At 33.5% G+C, this 23131-nt stretch overlaps 1 protein-coding gene across 1 annotated transcript; it reads left to right on the forward strand.

The window, feature by feature from the left end:
• Positions 1-911: 911 nt before the first annotated feature.
• On the forward strand, positions 912-22073 carry LOC140443131 (uncharacterized). The gene is made up of 8 exons (XM_072534217.1): positions 912-1166; positions 2411-2625; positions 8028-8245; positions 9230-9545; positions 12946-13129; positions 13244-13434; positions 17066-17221; positions 17809-22073. Exons 1-8 carry the CDS (start codon positions 1035-1037, stop codon positions 17975-17977), a joined length of 1581 nt encoding a protein of 526 aa, XP_072390318.1. The 5' UTR covers positions 912-1034; the 3' UTR covers positions 17978-22073.
• The last annotated feature ends 1058 nt before the right edge of the window (positions 22074-23131 follow it).

The raw sequence follows: 23131 nt of genomic DNA on the forward strand, positions 1-23131 counted from the left end.
CTCTGGATCCAATGCAGCATTTGCGGCCAATGGGCACACAAAGACTGTACCAGGTTCGAAGGCAAAATTTACATTTTGCGATTTCTGCATTTAATTATTTTTTAAATGGGGGTAATAGTGGCAGTGGCCACTTCTACCCCTCGGCAGCGGGTAAATATGGCAACCAGCAGAAGTCTGAAAAACCTTTTTAATTGTTTTTCTGTTCTGTTTAAAAAATTTTCGTAAATAAAGTTTGAAGGTTTGAAGTTTTATTTACGTCAACAGTATAGTTTTTAAAGCTATCTAGCAGTATAAATAAACCAAAATGCTTAGGCGACCATTATTCCCTCCCCCTTTCGCCTACCTATATCAATCATAAGTTTGTTACAATTATATTAGGTAATAAAGTTCCTCGAATTGTTCGCTCTATGACTTTCTATTTATAATGTTCTAAGTCTTCTCACATAGTAAGTAGTAAACATAGCAACCTCCAATCCACATAGATTCGGACCAACTGATAGATCCTGGGACAGAAATAGAGTATCTAGATGCTCCAGATAGATCATCAATTATCGACCGAAGGTTACGCCTGTTACAAAGCATTTAATAAGCTTTTAAGCAACCGCAGTTGTAGTCGAAACGTTAGGAAAAAACAATTTAAGACGACGGCTTAAAAACCACACTACACAATTTTTTCTTTTTGTTCAAATTTAGTTTGTCAATTATTTTAATAGGAAATGGTTTTGATTTTACATTCTAAGGGTTGTAATATTTGTATATATAGCATTACGTCGGTTTTGTTGGTCGTTGTAAAGTTTCAATTTCCATTATTTTAATTTCCAATGACCTATCTACCATATTCAGTATTGTTGGTTACATAATTTAGTTTATGTACCACTTGTCATTGTCATTATTTGTCAGTCAGTCGGCAATTGACAATTATTGTCAAAATATTTATGTACAACTTATTTATTTGTTTATGATGAGATGATATGCCGACAATAATTTCTATTGTATTTGTTTGAGTTAAATAGCTTCTTTGTCTGATGTAAAATATGGATACCAGAGAAATCCCGAAAAATACGGATATAGCCACTCTGTGTCGAGCTTGTTTGGGTTCAGATAATGTAAAGGCAGAATTAAAGTCCTCTTTGTATGATATATACAACCAATTAACTGAATTAAAGGTAAATTAACTAATACTTTAAATTTTTGCTATGCAATTGATCCAAAAAGTATTTCTATGTATTGCAGTAACACTGTTTGTTTAACTTATATTAAGTTTTTCTCAGTTATTTCTTCTGTTAGCTCTTATCATAGAGCACTTGCTTCCTGCTGTTATTTTAACTCTTTTTGGGCAATATATAAAGGCTATTTGACTCTCAGTTGGTTATTGTGAGTATTTATCCATTTTAGTCTATCTGTATTTTGAATACATTTGATTTTTTTTGGTATTTTTATTAACATCTAATTAGTTTCATATTTGTTTTGCTTTTTATTTCATTGTAAAAATCCGTGGTTAACCTTGTTCCATCAGTATCACTTTTATCTTTTTCATTTCGTTTTTCAGCCTTATGCTTCTCTACTTTAATATTGTGTATTGTTAAACTACTTATTTATTCTGGTGTTATTTTTGTCATCAACTTATATTGTACAGTCTTTCCAGTCTGTGTTGATAATACTAATTCTTTTGAGCTGTTTTCATCTGCTTTCTATATCCCCTACCATTTTTTGGCTTATACATTTCCCTTCAATGTGCTCTTTGAATGTTTTAGTAATATTGTCATTCTCTAATAGTATACCTTTATATCTTTTCACTTTTGTATTATAGTATAGTATAGTTTGTTTTATTATTTGTAGATTTTACTTGTTTCGTTTTAAATTCTTTTATGCTTCCAAATATCTCTAATACTTTCATAATATATGTTTATCATCTATGAGCCCATGGTCTATTTGATTAATTGGCTATATTGTAATTTCTTAATTTGATCCAAGAAATCTTTTATTTTTCTTAAATAATTTCACTGTCGATATATACAATTCATCTTGTTGAGTAGTTAAGACCTTTGATCATGCTTTTCCTACCTTAAGTTTAATTCTTATATAATTTTTCAAAGGCTTTTTCTTCTTGGAGGCATTTCTTGAAGAAATGTATTTTTATTATTATGCTATGTTTTTCATCATTGATAGGTATTTAAGCCTTCCTTCTATAACTTTTCATAACAAATTAATGTACTTAATAAACTGCACACCTATTAAATACATACATCTACGGAGTGGACTGTTACAGTGATTTATTACATTCATTCCCTTAGTATCACATACAATTTAAGTTTCACTTATTGTCTCACTATTCTGTTGCCTATATTCTGTACCACAATTTTTGAATTATATTTTGAATGATTTATTGATTTTTATATTATATTTTAAGTTTGAAAAAGAAGATAGATTCCCTCAGTTTGTGTGTATGCAATGTTCAAACAAACTCCAGGACATCTCTAGCTTTATACAGACCTGTAGAAGTAGTTTACAATATTTAGAAAAATGGTTAACAACCAAAGAAAAAGAAAGTGATGATGATTACTTTCCTGATGATGGTAAATATGATGATACTGAAGATGATGACAATGAAGATGATGAATTTAAGTAAGTCTATATTTCACAAATTAGTGGGAAAATAAAAAATTCTTTAGTTTTTTTTACAATATAAGTGAAGTATTTTTTTTGAGTAATTGGCGCATATACACATTTTTCTTAAATTATTTGCGTTAAGGGTGTTTTTTTAACCTCCTTTAAAACACAAAATGATTGTTATTACATTAAAAGAGTGCTTACTACTGCTAAAAACTAAACTATACTAAAAACTAAACCTAGACAGAATAAAACAAGTAAAAAACACTATACATCTAAATTAAATTTTAAGACAACAACTTTTGCAGACTAGAAATTTGTTTCAAAAGCAACTTTTATTTGTTTCATCATCATCATCATTAGTGGCGTTACAGCTCTTTATGAGCCAAAGCCTTCTTCAGAACAATCCTCCATTCGCCCCTGTCTCTGGCAACTCTTCTCCATGCTCTAATTCCGATAGACTTCAAATCATTTTCTTGGTTGTCTTGGTACCTAAGTCTCAGTCTTCCTCTTCTTCATTGTCCTATCGGCCCTCTTCGGTCAAAAACTTTTCTGACTATGGCATCTTCCTCTCGTCTGATTACATGACCTATCCATCTGAGGCGTGCTACCTTAATGAATTTTACAACGTCAGGTTCTCCAAATCTTCTATACAACTCAAAATTGTAACACCTGCGCCACAAACCTTGTTCTTTTATGCCTCCATATATTCGTCTTAGTATTTTTCGCTCAAAACGTTTGAGCAATTCTTGGTCATTCTGTGTTAGTGTCCAAGTTTCTGAACCATATGTTAGCACTGGTCTTATTAGTGTTTTGTATACAGTCAGTTTAATTTTTCTAGGCATTTTTGAGGCCATCTGTCTTCTTAAGCCATAGTAACACTTATTCTTCTTCTTCCTATGCCGTCCCCATTAACGGAGGTTGGCGACCACATTTTTAAAAGCTTCTCTGTCTTTTGCAACGTGGAATAATTCGTCTACAGTCATGTTTGTCCAGTCTCGAATATTTCGCAGCCATGACTTCCTCTTTCTACCTATTCCCTTTTTGCCATCGACTCTGCCATGACCTGCAGAAGACTATATTTATTATTTCTTAGTATGTGTTCAAGGTATGCAGTCTTGCGTACTTTTATCGTTCTCAACAATTTTTTGTCTCGACCCATCCTTCTCAGCACTTCCTCATTGGTGACCCTGGCAGTCCATGGAATTCTCAACATTCTCCGGTATATCCAAAGTTCAAAGGCTTCAATCTTTTTAACTATTTGCGCTTTTAGTGTCCATGTTTCTACCCCGTACAATAGTTGCGACCAGACGTAACATTCAACATACCTCAGTCTCAGCGCAGTATTCAGATTTTTGTCACAGAACAATTGTTTGAATTTTAAGAACGCTGCCCTTGCCATTTCTATTCGTACCCGGATCTCTTGGTCTGGATCTAATTCTGTGTTGATGTAAGCTCCCAGATATTTATATTTTGTCACTCTCTCTATTTGCTGTCCACCAAGAGTTAGTTGTTCATTATTTATTGGACTCCTTGATACTATCATAAATTTGGTCTTATCTGTGTTGATGTCAAGTCCCATTTGAATGCATTCACTATTTATTGCATCTAGTAAAGTTTGTAGTTCTTCTATACTCTCAGCCATAATTACCGTGTCATCTGCAAATCTCATGGTGTTTATGATTTCTCCACCAATTCTTATTCCCTCTTTTCTTTCCCATAAGGCTTTTCTGAATATGACCTGTGAGTACACATTGAAAAGCGTCAGAGACAAGACGCATCCTTGCCTAACCCCTCTCGCAATCGGTATATTATTTGTTTCTATATCATTCACCTTTACTACTGCTTTCTGGTTCCAGTATATAGCCTTAATAAACTCAATGTCTTTTTTGTCTAAATTGATGTTTTTTAATTCATCTATTAACTTCATATGCTGCACTCGGTCAAAGGCCTTCCTAAAGTCTATGAAGCATACATATGTACTCTTGTTATATTCCCGACATTTCTGCAAGAGTACCGTCAACGCAAATAATGCTTCTCTTGTACCCATGCCTCCTCTGAAGCCAAACTGAGTTTCATCTATCTGCTCCTCACATTTCTTATAAATTCGGTTTTGAACAATTTTCAAGAGAATCTTTAAAGGGTGGCACATTAGGCTTATCAATCTATAATCATTACATGATTTGGGATTGTTGTTTTTTGGTAGAGGTAAAAATATCGATTATATATCGATTATATATATATATATATATATATATATATATATATATATATATATATATATATATATATATATATATATATATATATATATATATATATATATATATATATATCGATAATAACACTTATTGGCGAGCACTATTCTTCTTTTTATTTCTTCACTGACGTTGTTATCTTTGGTTAGCAGCGACCCAAAGTATATGAAGGTGTCAACACCTTCCAGTTCTAGGTCATCAATTATTATTCGTGTAGGTGTCGGGTTGCTTGACCTAGTGCAACACATATATTTGGTCTTTTGAACATTTATATTTAGTCCCATTCTGTGTGCAGATGCTCTTAACGACCGAAATGCTTCAGTCAGAGATTCTGTGGACCTACCTATGATGTCTATGTCATCTGCGTATCCGACAATTTGTACTGATTTGTTAAAGATAGTACCATTCGTAGTAATCTGCGACTCTCGAATTATTTTTTCTAATGCCAGGTTAAATAAGAGACACGATAGTCCATCACCCTGTCTTAGTCCATTTTTGCAATGGAAGGGTCTTGAGAGATCGTTTTGGATTTTTACCATGCTCTCTGCACCTGTGAGTGTAAGTTCAGTTAACCGGACAAGATCAAATGGAATGCGAAATTCTACCATAGCAAGTAGAAGTTTATTTCTATTAACGGAGTCGTATGCGGCTTTGAAGTCAACAAATATGTGGTGGGTGTCGACGCCGAACTCTAGGGTTTTTTCAAGGATCTGCCTTACTGTAAATATCTGGTCCGTTGTTGATTTATTAGGACGGAAACCGCACTGATATCCTCCCACTATTTGTTCGGCGTAGGGGAGGAGTCTTTTGTACAATACGTTGGACAACACTTTATATGCCATATTGAGTAGAGTGATGCCTCTATAATTATCACACACCATCATGTCTCCCTTTTTGTGTATAGGACACAGTACACCTGTGCATAACAGTATTTTTTTAAAGTACATAATTGGCACATATACACATTTTTCTTAAATTATTTGCTTTAAGGGTGTTTTTTTAACCTCCTTTAAAACACAAAATGATTGTTATTACATTAAAAGAGTGCTTACTACTGCTAAAAACTAAACTATATTAAAAACTAGACCTAGACAGAATAAAAACAAGTAAAAAACACTATACAACTAAATTAAATTTTAAGACAACAACTTTTGCAGACTAGAAATTTGTTTCAAAAGCAACTTTTATTTGTTTCACAGAATAATTTAAGACTATATCACAGTTAATTATCACATGGTTACATTCTTCTAACATTTTATTTATTGGTGAACAATCAGTCTTATTAGTTGAAAACAGCCATTTGTTATCTATTTTAATATAATAAAGTAATTCAAAATATTGTTATAAAGCACATTCTCGAATATCTTAGTATATGAATGAAAATTTCTCCTATTATTCAGTCGCTGAACTTTAAAACAAGTTAACATAGCATTATAGGAAATCATGCATTGATAGATACCAAACTTTCTGACATAAGGAACCTTTTCAATCTAATCAACATTGTATTAGGCTTGTGGTGCCCATATAATAGTGGCATATTCCAAGTGAGGTCTTACCAGTGCATTGTATAATGATATTAGAGTTTCAAATCTTTTAAAAAATTTTGAATTACGAATTATGAAGCCAAGAGTTCTGTATGCCTTTCCGATGATGATCAAATAATGTTCATTAAATCTCAAATTTTGTTGAAGCATTACTCCAATTTCTTTGCAAGGGTTCTTTCTTCCAAGTACAGTGCTAGAAATGTTGTATTGGTTCTGCATGTATTGCGTTTTTCGAGTGATAGTAAAAACATGACATTTCGAAGTTTAGAAACATTTTGTTATCATCGAACCATTGACTTACTGAGTTCAGCTCACATTGCAGCATTTCAGATTCCTGCAGAGTTGAAATTTTTTGAAAAATCTTACAATCGCTTGTTGAAAACTTCACACAATGAGGCAAATCATTAATAAATATAACGAACAGAAGAGGACCCAAGTTGCTACCTTGTAGTACACCTGATGTTGACATAAATGGCTTAGATAAACTGTTCTCCACTTTAACTTGATTTAACCTATCAGAAAGATATGATCTCATAAACATACATGCTTCTGAATCAAAATCAAATTTGCTTAGCTTTTCAATAAGTATAGAGTGATCAATCTTATCAAAAGCTTTGGTACATCCAGCTGAGTTTTATTATTTATGGCCCCTGCTGCAAAACTTGTAAAAACACACAAATTTGACACAGTGGACTTCCCTGGTAAAAAACCATGTTGTTCTGTGCAGAACCTATCTCCAAATAATTCAAAATATTGTTATAAAGCACATTCTTGAATATCTTAGCCATTGAATAGATGACAGATATAGGCCTATAGTTCTCAACGATACCAGCATTACCAGATTTAAATATAGGTGTTATAACTTTTAATGCTTTGGAGAACATTCTCAACTGTTATTTTTGAAAAGTAATTTTTGTTGCTTCCAAGGTTATATTTTCTTCTCTCCATTTAATATTTTTGACTGGAATACATTAATTGTCCAGTTGTAAAGCATAATGTAACAATAATCAATTTCCTAATGGATTTGTCTTTTCTTTTTGGTAATGAAACTGGTGACAGAAAGTAGTTGGAGGGGGCTCATGGTGTTCTTTTCCAGAGATAATTACAAAGGAACATCATGCTGAATATGATTCTCTAAGATAGTCTCTTATTATTTCTAGTTCTGCAATGGTTTTCTTTTACATCTGCACCAAACAAAAACTGTTCTTCTTGGATATTAATACGTCTATCAATGTACAAGCTATGAACACATATACAGGACGTTATGTTAACAGTAGCTATAGGAGCTTTATCTTTCTTACGGTATCAGTTTTTCTTTATCAATGCTTTTCCGTTAATTTTGAGTTGATTGATATTTTTAGTAGTTTGCCATTTGTCGATTACCCAACTATCAGATCCTGCTACTTATTGAACTGCTAATGCTCAAGATGAATGTGGTATATTTATCTCATGACTTAATTTTTGCCATCACTTTAGTTTGATGCACCTTGTATTGTTTTTTCCTGTAACATAAATATTAGCAATATTTGAAAGATCTTTTCGCTTTCTTGATCAAAAATCAATAATAATATTGACAGAATTGCATTGATTATTTTGATGAATTTAATATTTGCAGACCATCAAAATCGAGGAAATCCGTAAAAAACGGAAATTCAAGTAAATCAAGGGTAGAGAATTGTCGCTGTGAAACATGTGGCAAAAAATTTTCAAGGTATGGGGCATTGGGGAGGCATATGAAAATACATCTGGGGATCAAGCCATATGAGTGTAAAGGATGTGATAAGAAGTTTACCCAGAAATCAACCCTTGATAGGCATATGTTAACACACACAGGTAAATATTATTAACTGTACAATACAATACAATATGGCATTTGTAATAGATCATTTATTTAAATAATCATTTTACTTTTTATAAAAATAATATGTTTTAACATTTTTGATCTTCGACATAAATCAATAGAGGAAATCCAAATGGGTAAAACTTCTGGCCCTTCTATATAATGAAATTATTATTCTACTTTGTAATATTGAGCAAAGTAGGGTAAATATAAGATACTATAAATTTTTATATACAGGGTCATTGATTAGTATGAAGAAGCTCAGTAGATCTGTTAAAATCTGTAGCTTTAAACTCCAAATTTTAAAATTAGTTACAGTCTTACAGGATATAAGTTTTATAACAGTGTGCCAGATCAAAGTTGTTTTTTAATGGAACACCATGTATCTTATTTTGAATTTGAAATCTGCTTCAGTTCTTTATCATGGCAATATAGAGTTGTAACCAATATTACATGAATATCATATCAAGTTTAACTCCCTGTATAATTAATTTTTTTATGGGAACAATGATTTATTGCAAGCATAGTTTTTAATAATAGTCAAAAATTATAAAAATGATTTATTTTGATAATATTCATTACATAGAATCCAATGTAAGTCAAAATGCAATTACATATCATTTTCTTGGTAATTGTATATGGATCATCATGTATTTTATATCACTATCCATTACTCAACTTAATACGATTTTCATATAATATTGCTGTGATTAAAAACGAAGATTTCAAATTTAGAATAAAATATAAGATGCTCCATTTAAAAAATATTTAACTTTGATCTGGCACGCCGTTATGAAAAACCCTGTAAGATTGTAACTAATTTTAAAATACAGAGTTTAAAGCTATCTACAATTTTTTATAAATAACTTTTTTTTGTGTATATTTCACTATAACAGATCTACTGAGCTTCCTCACAATAATCAATCACCCGTTTGTAGAAAAGATACTAAACTAAAAATGTGTTAAAATTTTTTTAGGCGAAAAACCCTTCCAGTGCAATTTGTGTAGTAAATTATTTGTCAGAAAAAATCAAATAATTCAACACATCAAAAAAGTTCATCCGAAAGTAACTACAAAAGAGCATTCTTCTATAATAACTGAGCGGGATAAAATGATCTATTTTGACGATAATCAAACGGCAGCTGAATCTGCAGCGGTAGTACCGGCAGCACCAGGGGTAAATGATGAAAATGAAGCTATAAATGTCGAAGATGAGCCGAAGAAGGAAGTGGAAGTGTCTACGGAGCCACAGGAAGAGGTGAAAGCAGATGTTCCCAAAGTAAAGAAGAAAAGGTAAGTACTTTCTTGTTTTGTTATTTTCCCTAAATTAGTATTTTGCATCTTTTTCTTTAATATGAACAATCTATATACAGGGTAACCAATTTTTGTGATTCTTTTTTCTACTGCAATTTAAAATATCTATAAATTAAAAGTATAAGTTTATGATGGTGATATAAAATACAGGGTATTGCATTTAAATATACTGAGCAAAACTCACATATTACTGAAACTATTTTTTTTTAATATCATCTTTATTAAAGGAAATATAAGGAAATGTGTTTTATTTAACAAAAAATACTAAAATAATATTTTTTGCATTAGCTGTAAAAATATGTCAGGATCTTTTAAAAGAACAGCAGTAAGAAGCAGTATATATTAGAAAGTAAAACTTTATTAATACAAAAATAATTACAAAGTATGGAAATCTTTAAAACATTGTTTATCGTGTAAGGGTATTATACATTTTTCGCACAAAAATTAAAACTTTTTTCTTGCAAAGTCAGCAACGAGATTGTTTTTCTTAATAAACAATTAAATCATATCTTGAATGTAAGACCGTGTTGGGATTCCGTCTTGTTGGGCCGCGTTTGGTATCTTTTTTATAGGTTTCCAGAAGGTTGCAAGCTATTTGCCTTCTAAATTTAAGCTGAATAAGGCTTCCTCCGTCTATTTGGTCCAATTGCTACGCGTTTTGAATAGCCATGTCAATTCCATGTACTATTAGCGGAAAGTACCATTTTTTCCCTGTTATAGAGATCCGGTAAAGACTAATGTTTTGGTCACAGCGGTCTACGCCACCCATAAAAGAATTGTATTGCTTTATCATATTTGGTTGAGAAACAAAAATGTGTCTCTTCTCCTTATGAGAAAACCGTTTGACTAGGTGATGTGGTTTTACTGAACAAAAGTTAAATGCATTTGTGACGATACTATTGTCGTGCCAGCGACAAACCACAATTCCTCTGTTTTTATCTAATCTGTAATCGTAAGTTCCCCTTTCCTTTTTTTTTCATAGCTGTTGGAGCGAATAGGGAGCATTTTAGTGTTCTATTGTCCCTTATTGTACCTATACCGAAAAGACCTGTAGTTTTTAACTCATTTAGTAGATGCATGGATGCGAAAAATTTATCAAAAAAAAGGTGGAATCTCTTTTTTGGCAAGCATGATTGAAGTATTTGCACCGAATTGCCTTGATACGGTGTAAACCATACAGTACATCCTAGATGGAGAGTACCTATTCAAGACTTATAACCCCAACGAATGGATTTGTTTCATATAAACTGTTTCCTAGGGTGCCTTCCAAAATATGGTACCATAGCTTCATCTAGGCTATGTTCTTGTTCGAAAGGCGTGATTTAAAAATTTTTATTCAATGCATCATATAATGGCCGTATTTTAGCAGACTTTTCTGTTTTGTCCAAACTATTATTATCGCACACATGAAGAATTTTCATTATATGGGAAAATCTATCTCTCGATAGAGCTCCAGTGACTTTTTCATTCTGACTATCATCACGATTCCCAATACATATATCTTTTTGGTAACACCACATAGCCACTCAAAGTAAGCACACCCACAAAACACCTAATTGCATTATCTGTAACATCACTAGTCAAGTTTTTTTGTGCCGCGTATGTATTTGTATATGTTGTTATCATATTGAATAGGTTGTCGTCAAAAAATAGCCTGTAGGGCTGTAATGGCGTGCGATTTTGTTTAGATCCGATTTCTGGTTTCCACTAAACATCTTTAGGGTGCTGGTACAGATCACCTATAAGCCATTGTGCAGATCCTGGTTTTTCGAGAATAATCGAAGGTTTTGTTTCTTCTTTGCGTAGTGTGGCAAGAGGTACATCGTCGTCGTCGGAATCCGATTCTTCTGCACTCTGATCTTAATTGTCGAAAATAATCTCCACGTCATTTCTCAGCTGGCTTCCTGGTAAATGGTCTATCGTTGTGATATCCTCGTCTCCTGAATCGCAATCTGCTATATTATCATTTTCATTGTCTGGAGGAAAAATAATTATACCATCAGGAGGCGTTGGAATCTTATTCTGTCTCAAGTTCTGCAATTAACTCATGTAATTTTAACGGTTTCCTATAAAAAAATAACCATTTTGTAGTGCTTATTACTACTGTCCTTTTAAAAGAACAAAACAAAAATGGCCGTACACAAGAAAGTAACAAAAAACTCTAAAAAACTCGCATTATTTCCACTATAATTACACGTAAGTAAAGCAATGACTAGCAAATCATGTAAAACGCTCACATTTGATTTGTAATTAAAAAAAACTTACCTCCAATTATCAACATCCACGTTTAATTAAAAAACAAAACAAAACACTGCTATGCCGGTACTTAAACAAACTTTTAAAGCCAGCAACTGATGAAATATCTTGATCGATATGTTTGACAATAAACCCCACAGGCGCCATCTGTCAACGGTAAGTTTAAGTTATCAAAATTTATTAAAATCCTTTGTAAAAGGTATATATTTTTAAAAACCCAAACGGGCTATTTTAGACAAAACGTTTTCGGAATCCATCATTCCATCATCAGTGTCTAGGAGTACATGAATGTAGCCACTAAATACATGGGTAAAAACCCGTTAACAAATAATTAGTTACATTTGTTTTACATTATATTGTATAAATTATTAGGATGTTAAAGTTACCGTTGGATTAGGTAACATGGTGACATATGACTCCACGTTGAAGTTGCAAGTCCTGAGACGGTGTGTCTACGAGGACTTAATGGAAGCAACTGAAAGAGTTGCTTCCATTAAGTCCTCGTAGACACACCGTCTCAGGACTTGCAACTTCAACGTGGAGTCATATGTCACCATGTTACCTAATCCAACGGTAACTTTAACATCCTAATAATTTATACAATATAATGTAAAACAAATGTAACTAATTATTTGTTAACGGGTTTTTACCCATGTATTTAGTGGCTACATTCATGTACTCCTAGACACTGATGATGGAATGATGGATTCCGAAAACGTTTTGTCTAAAATAGCCCGTTTGGGTTTTTAAAAATATATACCTTTTACAAAGGATTTTAATAAATTTTTTTAATATATGGTATACAGCCAAATACAGGAACGTAGATTCCTTGTGGATTTTAAGTTATCAATTTAAAGGAAATAGATCGATTGCCTTTTAAAAGGACAGTAGTGGTCTGTGGGTTAATGAATTTGTGTTTCGACTTACCTGTATTAGATTAAAGAGTATTAGCAAAATTGTAGACTTTGATGTACATCAGTTTTGTTCAAAACAAGTGAAACACATTGAGATTTTGATTGCAGATTTTCTCAATGTCAATATTCATAACTTATATATATATATATATATATATATATATATATATATATATATATATATATATATATGCTCTTAATTATTTTAGAATGGAGCTCTGCTTATGCAATTTGTGCGGTAAAGAGTTTAAGCGAAGAGAATATTTAAGAAATCATATGGCAATCCATGATAATATAAAACCGTACACATGTCAAATTTGTGGGTCAGGATTTACACAAAGACAAGCATTAAGCAGACACAAACTAGTTCATACAAAGGAAAGACCATACCAAGTAAGTAATGTGTTTATCTAAAAATCTCTCCTTAGTAATGAACATTGAAAGATAAATTTGTAGTAGTTGTTTGAAAAGTTATAATATTATATACATTTATATTTTATAATTTAGTGTAATCTTTGCGGAAAAACATTTACGCGAAAAGAAAAACTAACTGACCACATTCGATGTCACGAAGAAGGTGTAGATCCACATCTATGTTTCCATTGCGGACGTAGATTCAAAGACAGAGAGTATCTAAGAAAACACTTACGTTACTACCTGATGGGGGACAAAGGACGTTGGAAAAAAGAGGCTAAAAAGTAAGTTAATTTTTAGAATATCTTTAAATATGTACCATACAGTTTCTAATCATAAACAAGATTATATACTTTTTTGTATGTTTTTATCATCGATGGTAGAGTTTTCTTTATGACATTATGTTAAAAGTCATGTAGGAGGTCATTGGATAGAAATAAATATTTATAAAAAAATGATCCTTTAGTTTTGTGCGCCAAGTCATTAGCGCAACCAAATCTACAAGACATATTCAGAATTCAACATCAAAAGTTTTGTTGGAGAAAATGGTTCTCATATCAACCGAGAAAACGTGAAGAAACGCATTAGAGAGTCTTTGAAATTGATTATAGGAAGAAAATACCTAAAATGAATATTGTCGTTTCTTTCTGTTACTATAGCACATTCTATTTTGAATTCATTTTAATCATTTATTATGTTTTGATGGAATATTTTTAGATTCTGTGAATCTACATTGAATTCAGTGGTTGAATTATTTGAACTAAGGTATGTGCACTTAATATGGCCACCTTAAGAACATTTGGTGGACAAAATTGGACTTAAAGAGTTAGGCTGGCAAGGTGTTATATTTTCTCGACTCTGCTTTATGGGATAGAAGCATGGACACTTAACGCGTCGACTGCTAAAAAGTTAGAAGCATTTGAAATGCGGGTGTATAGAAGAATCCTGAAGATATCATGGACCGAGCATGTAACAAACAACGAAGTCATGAGAAGAATCAACGAAAGAATGGAAGTATTGGAAACCATCAAGACACGAAAGCTGCAATACCTGGGGCATGTTATGCGTAATGAGAGATACAACCTACTTCAATTGATTATACAAGGGAAAATACTGGGCAAGAGAAGTGTAGGAAGAAGAAGAATCTCATGGTTGCGTAACTTGAGGGAATGGTACGGATGCACATCAATTGAACTATTCAGAGCAGCAGCATCTAAGATCAGAATAGCCATGATGATTGCCAACCTCCGTCGTGGAGATGGCACGTGAAGAAGAAGAAGAACATTTGTCTGTATTTGTGACCAAATATAAGTCTTTTAAAAAGTAACTGTTATCACAGTTATATGAGTTATCTAAATATATATTTTGATATAAGGTTGAATATACGAGGCGTGTTTTTTAAGTAAGTACCGTTTTGGAATTAAAAAAAGACGTGCAAAGATATGGCAATAATTTTATTTTTACAGGAAAGCCTGTACCTTAATCTACTTTTTTACATAATTTTCGTGAATGTTGAGGCACTTGTCATAACGTGGCACCAGTTTTTGAATACCCTCCTGATAAAATTCTGCCGCCTGACTTGTTAACCACTGCATCACAAATGTTTTGACTTCGTTATCGTCTTGAAGGCGCTGACCGCCCAGGTGTTTCTTCAAGTGCTGGAACAAATGGTAGTCGCTGGGCGCCAGATCAGGGCTTTATGGAGGATGATCTAGAGTTTCCCATTTAAATGATTTGATGAGATCTTTGGTGTGATTAGCCACATGTTGATGGGCATTGTCATGCAGCAAAACGATACCCTTACTCAACTTGCCACGTCTTTTGTTCTAATAAGACGATGCATTGATTGTCTCATTACGAGGCAGAAACTCCACTAGCAATACTCCTTTTCTGTCCCAAAAAACTGTGCACATGATTTTCCGGCAGAAATTGTTTGCTTAAACTTCACTCTTTTGGGTGATGATGAATGTCGCCATTCCATGGATTGTTGTTTCGATTCTGGTGTGACGTAGGCCACCCACGTTTCGTTACCAGTAACAATTTGGTCTAAAAAATCTTCACCTTCACTGTGGTACCGCTCAAGGAAAGTCAATGCACTGCCTAAACGTTGGGTTTTGTGCAAATCCGTCAACATTTTTGGAACCCAACGTGAACACAATTTCCGGTAATTCAAGTTCTCGGTAACAATGCGGTACAAAACACTACGAGAATACTGAGGAAAGCAGTCGGACAATGATGAAATTGTAAAGCGTCTGTTTTCTCTCACCTTTTCGTCCACTTTCTGCACCAAATTTTCATTAACGACCGAAGGACGCCCACTCCATTCTTCATCATGCACATTTGTGCGGCCATCTTTAAATGCTCTCTCCTTTTTCCTTACCATGTCATCACTCATAATGTTTGTTCGTAAACTTCAACGATCTTACGATGAATATCGATCGGTTTTACGCCTTTAGCACTAAGAAATCTTATAACAGCCCGTACTTCACAATCAGCGTGACTCACGATTGTTGGAGGCATCTTAAACACTGGGGTAAACAAGTATACAATGAAGAATCAGACTGTAATGGCGTCAGTGCGTAGACAAGAGATGTAGGTAACCAGCGCTCATGCGCGGAACGCCGACCGTAGCGCTGCGGCGGCGGAATCGCAAAACGGTACTTACTCAAAAAACATGCCTCGTATATTTGTTTATATTTCAAAAATTGATAAAAATACAATATTTATGACGTAATTAAAAAAATACTGCTATTGGCCATATTACCAACATGGTGTCGGCAGTATGGCCACTCTACAATAAGTAAATTTGTATCTCTAACTATGAAACTTAACACATAAAACAATAAAATAGAATGTATCAATTTTGACTTTGGCTGTGAGACCAATGCACTTTTCGTGGACATAAGTGCTACATACGCTACATAGTCTCATATCAACCATTCTGTCTTCCTTGCATAATTTGCAGAACCAAAATTATTGTTTTTTTGTTCCCTTTTTCTTAGCAGGCAATGATTTAATTTTTCTGTTGGATTGGGTAATTTTCGTAGCATTGACGAGACTTTTTTACCACCTGTAGTATACGTGTTGGCTTCAATATTTTCTGAATCGCTTATTCTAATGCATCTACCGAATAAATCTTTAGTAATAACTTGAGCTCGACTATCGATAGCTAGTCTTGGCTATCAATAGTCTTCTTGGCTTTTTGTTATTGTTCTAAACTAATGTTTGTATTTTGAGAACGATTTCCGAAGTGGAAATTCAAACGTCAATAAACTTACTTTAACCTTTAATTGTGGCTTATTCCCATTTAAATATTAATTACTTTAAAATCCCACAAGAAAATAGCTTCAGAACAATATCAAGAAAAAGATGGTGCGATAATTTAAACAATTTAGGAGGCTAATATTAAAGAAGAAACAGGCTTTAAAGACTACATACAAGCAGGAAGAAGAAGAAGCTTATGACATGTTGTTTTAGGAATGGCGTCTTTTCTTTCGATGGCATTTCGATGTTCTTCTCGTCTAACCTGTATTCTTTTATTGGTCTGCCCGATGTACGATTTGTCGCAGTCTTCACAAAGAATGGTGTATATTCCTTGACTTATATCTTGGTAATATGGTTGAGATTTTCTTGTCGGTGTTAAATATAGTTTCCATTTTGTTTTTCCTTATAACTCTGCAGATTTTATCTGTCGTACCCTTTATGTAGGGCAGGATAGTTTTCCCAATTGGTTTTCTTCTTCTACTGGATCTGATTTTGTTGAATTCCTGTGCTTTTTAAATTTTAGACATTTAAATGCATTTAATTTTGCGCATTTTCTCGTTCTTAGAAAAAATTAAGCACTCAAGGAAGGGCGTACAACAATAACTATTTATGAAATGCCTTTGTTAACATTGCTACATTGTTCATTTTTAGATGCCTTTGTCCAGAATGCGGTAAAGAGGTTCATTCAGAAGCATACCTGAAGGTTCATCTTTTGAGCCACACCGGAGAGAAACCGTTTAGCTGCAATCTATGTGATAAAAAGTTTACTGTTAACGCCACGCTGCAGCATCATCTGAACATACACAAGTAAGTAATAGACCTGACAAATTGGTATTGATTTTTGCTTAGAAACAAGTTTTAATGCCATATTCAATCATTATTGAGATAAATGAGCGACTTAGATTGTCTAGATTTACTAGGATTCCGAATTAGGTATGATATTTATTTTATTGCACCACACAATCAATTCGGACCAAGTTCTTTAATACAAGGGTCTACTCATTTCGAGCAATATGGTTAACGTCACTTTATTTGTGGTTCCTGCAACTTCCGGAGGAGTTACGGTCAACTCTTCGTCAAATATCCTGATAATTCGATGATTGGGGCGTTAGATAAGATACTTACATCAAAGAATGATTCAAGAAAAGCAAAATTATATGTCTATAAGACAGTACTGAGACGAATCGTGCTTTTTTGGACCGGAATACCGGAAATTGACTAAAACTTACTTTATAATACCCTGTGTATTATTACGGATTTTGATGAAACAGTTTCCTGTCAGTATAAGGTATATTCCATAGACTACTCTAATTACTTTTTTGATGGTTGTATGTAATTTATCATTGTAAACGTCTTGTTTTAAGTACAATTTTATATTGTTTGTAATTTTTCAGGGGTGTCAAGCCATTCGAATGCACACAATGTACTAAAGCTTTCAGAACGAACCATTCGCTAAAGATCCACGAGATGATGCATGCCGGGGAACGGCCATATAAATGCAGCACTTGTGACAAAGGATTTGTGAGAAGAAGTCATTTGAAGAGGCATATAAGACTTCACTGAACGATGCTTTCGATGGCATCCGAATTATACAGATAAATAAATTGGTGTAGTTGCGAAATAGTAACGTAAGAAACTCCTTGATAGATTCGACGCACTTGTAAGAAACTTACAATACATGTAACCAATATTTCGTTTTTGGAGTTTAGTCAATTTTATTGTAGTTTCTATCGTGTTAAATAGTTGGAGGCAATTTACATCGCAATAATTTCAACAAGAAATTTATTTTAAGCATGTTTAAGCTTAGAATAATTAAATTGCTCGTTTCTAAAACACTAAAACATACGTCACCACAACGCAGGTTCGATATCTACGAACGGTTCTCAGTAAACTAATACAAGGCTTTCAAAAATGGCGTTGTGTCATATTATCGACCGGCGATCCCGCTCCATAACCACTCTTACACAAAAATATTCGGCGTAAGAACTACATAATCAATGACTTATGGTGTTTTTTTTGCCATGAGCATTAGGATGGGTCAAAAAAATATTTTTTTTATTTGTCAGTTCTAATAGTGATAAAATGATGTTACCTGTTGTTTTATAATCTTCTATAAAATTTGGAAACAATTGGATATCATTATCTGCCTCCGGAGCGACGTTCAATATTCAAAAAATTGGGAAAAACAGTGTACTAATAAAAAAGTGAGAGAAAAAAATGTTGTACTATCCGTCAGTTCTAATAGTGATAAAACGATGGTACCTGTTGTTTTATAATCTTCTATAACATTTGGAAACAATTGGATATCATTATCTGCCTCCGGAGCGACGTTCAATATTCAAAAAATTGGGAAAAACAGTGTACTAATAAAAAAGTGAGAGAAAAAAATGTTGTACTATCCGTCAGTTCTAATAGTGATAAAACGATGGTACCTGTTGATTTATAACCCCTATAAAATTTTGTAATAATTGAATACTATCGTCTGCCTCCGGGATAACATTCAGTATTCACAAAATCAAGAAAAACAGTGCTAAAATGAGAGCTTATGAAAATTTGTTTCAAGGTGTTTTATACAGCTTTTAATTTTTCTCCACTACACTTTGTATAGATCTGTGCAAAGTTAAGACCTTGGAGAGCATTCCCAAAACCAAACAAAAGTGATGTTTTGTTCACAACTGTACTGAAATGAATGCATCAGCGCGAGACTCTCCCTCTCTCAACCTCCCTCCATCGTCGTCTTGAAATTTAGACAGCATTTGCTTTGTGTTCGGTCGTCAACGCAGTCAGTGAGTTAGTGTAGCTGCTGCTTATCAGAGGAGTCGTTGTTTTATGTATATCTGTTTTCGTTTTCGCTGAAATGGAACGTACTCGAAAAGCGTTAGAAAGTCCGTTGTTTGGTGCAATCGGTGAGATGAAAGACAATATGCTTCCTACTTATGAAGACGTGATGAAATTTTACTACTGGACAAGACATCAACTGAAATCGAAAAAAGGTACTAAAAAAGAGCCTGTTTTTTGTGAAATAGCAGACATTGTGACAATAAAAATTCGAGAAAGATGGGCAAAAACAAATATTCCAATTGTTTCAAATACAAGAGTAACACAAATCTTAAAAACTTATCACTTAAAGTGCCAGAACATACTTAAATCACATCCTAATGTTCCAACGAAAAAGTTAGAAGATTTTCGTCACAACAGCAAAATTCTATTTGATATTTCGTTGCTACAAAACAAATGTAAAAAACTGTGAAAAGAAAAGCGACAAATGAAAAAGCCTTGTCTAAAAAGAAAAAAAGCATATATGAGCCCGGAACTTCCTACCAGTCTACACTCGATGTTTCAACGTCATCTTCAGATGAATCTGTGTGTTCTGATTTTAAACCCACTTCTGTAAATATTGCGACTCCATTACAATTATTTAAGAAAAAAACTGCAAAAACTATTCATTATTCTACATTATCCAAAACTTGTGACCGATATGGGGTGTCTGATAGGGCCACGGCAGCCATTGCTTCAGCAGTTTTGCATGACACCAAATCTAATGTGCCAGTGATTGATAAGAGCAAGTTACGAAGGGAAAGAAAGAAAACTAGAAAAAATCTTATATCGCAGGAGAAAATTTTGACAAGTACATGCGCTATACTTCGATGGACGAAAAGATAAAACGTATGTAATCAGAAAACAAGGAGGCAAAAACTACCGAGACGTTATTCAAGAAGAGCATATTTCGCTTATAAAAGAACCAGATTCCCAGTTCTTGGGTTATATTGTTCCATCTTCTGGTACGTCCAAAGCGATAGAAAATTCGTTAGCTAATTATTATCGAATGGAGGGAATGTCTCTTGACGATTTAATAGCTGTTGGTTGTGATGGAACAAACGTGAACACTGGAAAAAATGGTGGCATTGTAAGTTTACTTGAAACGCGGTTAAATAAACCCCTACAGTGGATAATTTGTTTGTTGCATATGAACGAGTTGCCACTTCGACATTTGTTTCAATTTATTGACGGCACTACAGAGGGACCACAGACTTTTTCAGGTACAATGAGGAAGGCTTTAGAAACTTGTGCAAAAAATCCTATTGTTGAATTTCAAAAAATTAGTGGTAATTTACCCTCAGTAACAGTGAAAGATTTAAGTACTGATCAATTATATCTACATAGAATTGTGTCTGCGATTATGACTGGAGAATTTCCGGAACACTTGGCCAATAAATCACCAGGAAAAATGTCCCATGCAAGATGGTTGACTCGTGCTAATCGCATTCTTCGTCTATATGCTTCGACAAAGGTTCCTTCAGAAAACCTAGTTATTTTAGCCACTTATATTGTGAAAGTTTATGCTCCAACTTGGTTTCGTATTAAGACTCATCCCACATGTAAAGATGGAGCACGACACTTATGGGCCTTAATTTCAATGTCAAGATACCTCTCACCTGAACTGAAAGCCATAATTGATCCTGTGATACAAAGAAATAGTTATTTCGCGCATCCGGAAAATTTATTATTGGCAATGTTAACTGATCATCAAAAGCATATTAGGGAACTAGCTGCACGTCGTATTTTGAAGGCTCGTAAAGTAAAACACAACATAATCGGGTTATTCGAAGTTTCAACTATAAACTTTGATGCACAATGTTATTATGATCTAATTGACTGGCAACAAGAAATACCTGAACCCCCACTACTAAGAAAAGTATCTGATGAAAGTCTTAATTCCTTCATTGCAAAAGCAGGGGAAAGTGAATTGTCGTTTTTACGTCTACCTTGCCACACTCAAGCAGTAGAGAGAGTTGTGAAGACTGTAACAGAAGCATCCACTACGTTGTGTACAAAATCGGAACGAGAAGGCTTAATTAAGGCGAAGTTGGAGTCTCGCAGAGTAATGCCGCAGTTTGATAGCAAAAAGGATTTTGCTTCTACTTAGTTATAGTATCTCTTTGAATATCTGTCTTTTTTGTATTAATACACACATTTTCTTTGAAATTTTGGTTTTAATTGTTTACTCCGTTTTTGTTAATATCATCAAATTTTGTCAATGTCAAACCGGAGGCAGAAGATAACATCGAACAACTAAAAACTTTTAAAGGTGAGTTTTAGGTACAAAACCGTGCCATTTTAGCACTATTAGAAGTTGATAACTTTCACATATTTTTTTACGCGTTTACAATAAATGAATGATTTTCCACATAATTCTGATATTTCAAGGTCAATCCGGAGGCAGAAGATAATTTTCAATTAAAATAAATTTTTCACTGTCAAATTAGCATTACATTTAGCACTCTTTTATAAGTATTACAAAACAATATTGCACACATTTTTTCCCATATACAAGTGACCCATCCTAATGAGCATAGCACAGGATGTGGCGTTATTTTTGTAAGAATAAATGGCAGTTGTGTAATTTTTTTTTGGGAACATACGCTTTCTAATATAGAGGCGTTTCGAGGTAAAAAATTAATTTCGTAAAAAAGTTACTTAAGTCGTTTTTGAAACGAGCGATTCAATTATATGTTTGGGAGTTAAAAAGCGCAACGAAAAACATTTAATATTAAGAGATAATAGATCCTGCTGTGCATTAAAATTTGACGAATCTCTAGTAAAATGCGTCTTGTGGTAATATATAAATTTATTACTTGAAAATAAAAGTTTATTGGTATGGGCGTTTTATTTTTTAACCCAATGCAAACTAAGGAAAACACACGAAAGTGGTGTATGTAATAACAAAATTCGTAATAAAAACGAGAACATCATTCTCTTTTATAATGTCACGCTGTTATACACAGTTTCCTTTGGAAATTATGGAAAGCTCAACGGACGTCACAAGTGACGTCATCACAGCACAGCTAACTGCTTAGAAATTGTCTATTTTCACAATTATTAGTGAATTAAAATAAAATTAATATTAAAAGTTCTTACATAAACAGCGGTAATTTTAGAATTATTTTAATTCTGATACCTCATATTGCCAATAAAATAAAATATAGTAAAAAACATTAAATATCTTCGAAAACTTAGTACGCTAATTTCATGCTCAATTACTGGAGACTTAGAATTGTTAGGAAAAATTGAAGGAGCAGGAGGGTAGAGGAGAAAATTGAACCAGGATCAGAAATCTTTTTTCTTTTTCTCGAGAACCAAGAACCGATGACTACCAAAATTAGTTCATGGCCTCACGGAAATATTTTCGTTCTTTTGGATTCTTTTGGTAATAGGCAGTTCTTAAACAGTTTTTTTATGGTTTATAATAGGTATAGTTATTTATAAGCTTTTCCTTAATATAATATAGTTTTTCTTCTTTTAAGGTGACGGTTAATATATGGATTTTAGTTGTTTATTGAATGGTAAAACCACTACTCTGGAACGGTGGTTAAGGGTTTAACCAGACCACGGTTAATCCGGCACTACCCTGGGGTCTTCTAGTATGTTACTCGGCCGAAAGATGCCAGGGTGTCTTGCTCCGTTAAATTGATTGTGATGAACGTAAATAATAAATTGTAGGAAATTGCATTTGCTACGATTTCAGTGGTTACCATTTTTGTCGAACGTGAAACATGGTGGAGGTATTGAGCAAAACCGTTCTTCTTTAAAATCAAGATGGCAGCTGACGCAACGACGGAATTCAGTCGTGCTTTTAAATTTACAATACCATTTGCCCCCTCCTAAAGGTTAGAATATTAAAATTTGGGGCAGCTTGCCATGCAAGGTCAATGCTAT

The sequence above is a fragment of the Diabrotica undecimpunctata genome, chromosome 6 (assembly GCF_040954645.1).
Source record: "Diabrotica undecimpunctata isolate CICGRU chromosome 6, icDiaUnde3, whole genome shotgun sequence".
NCBI classification, from domain to species: Eukaryota; Metazoa; Arthropoda; class Insecta; order Coleoptera; family Chrysomelidae; genus Diabrotica; species Diabrotica undecimpunctata.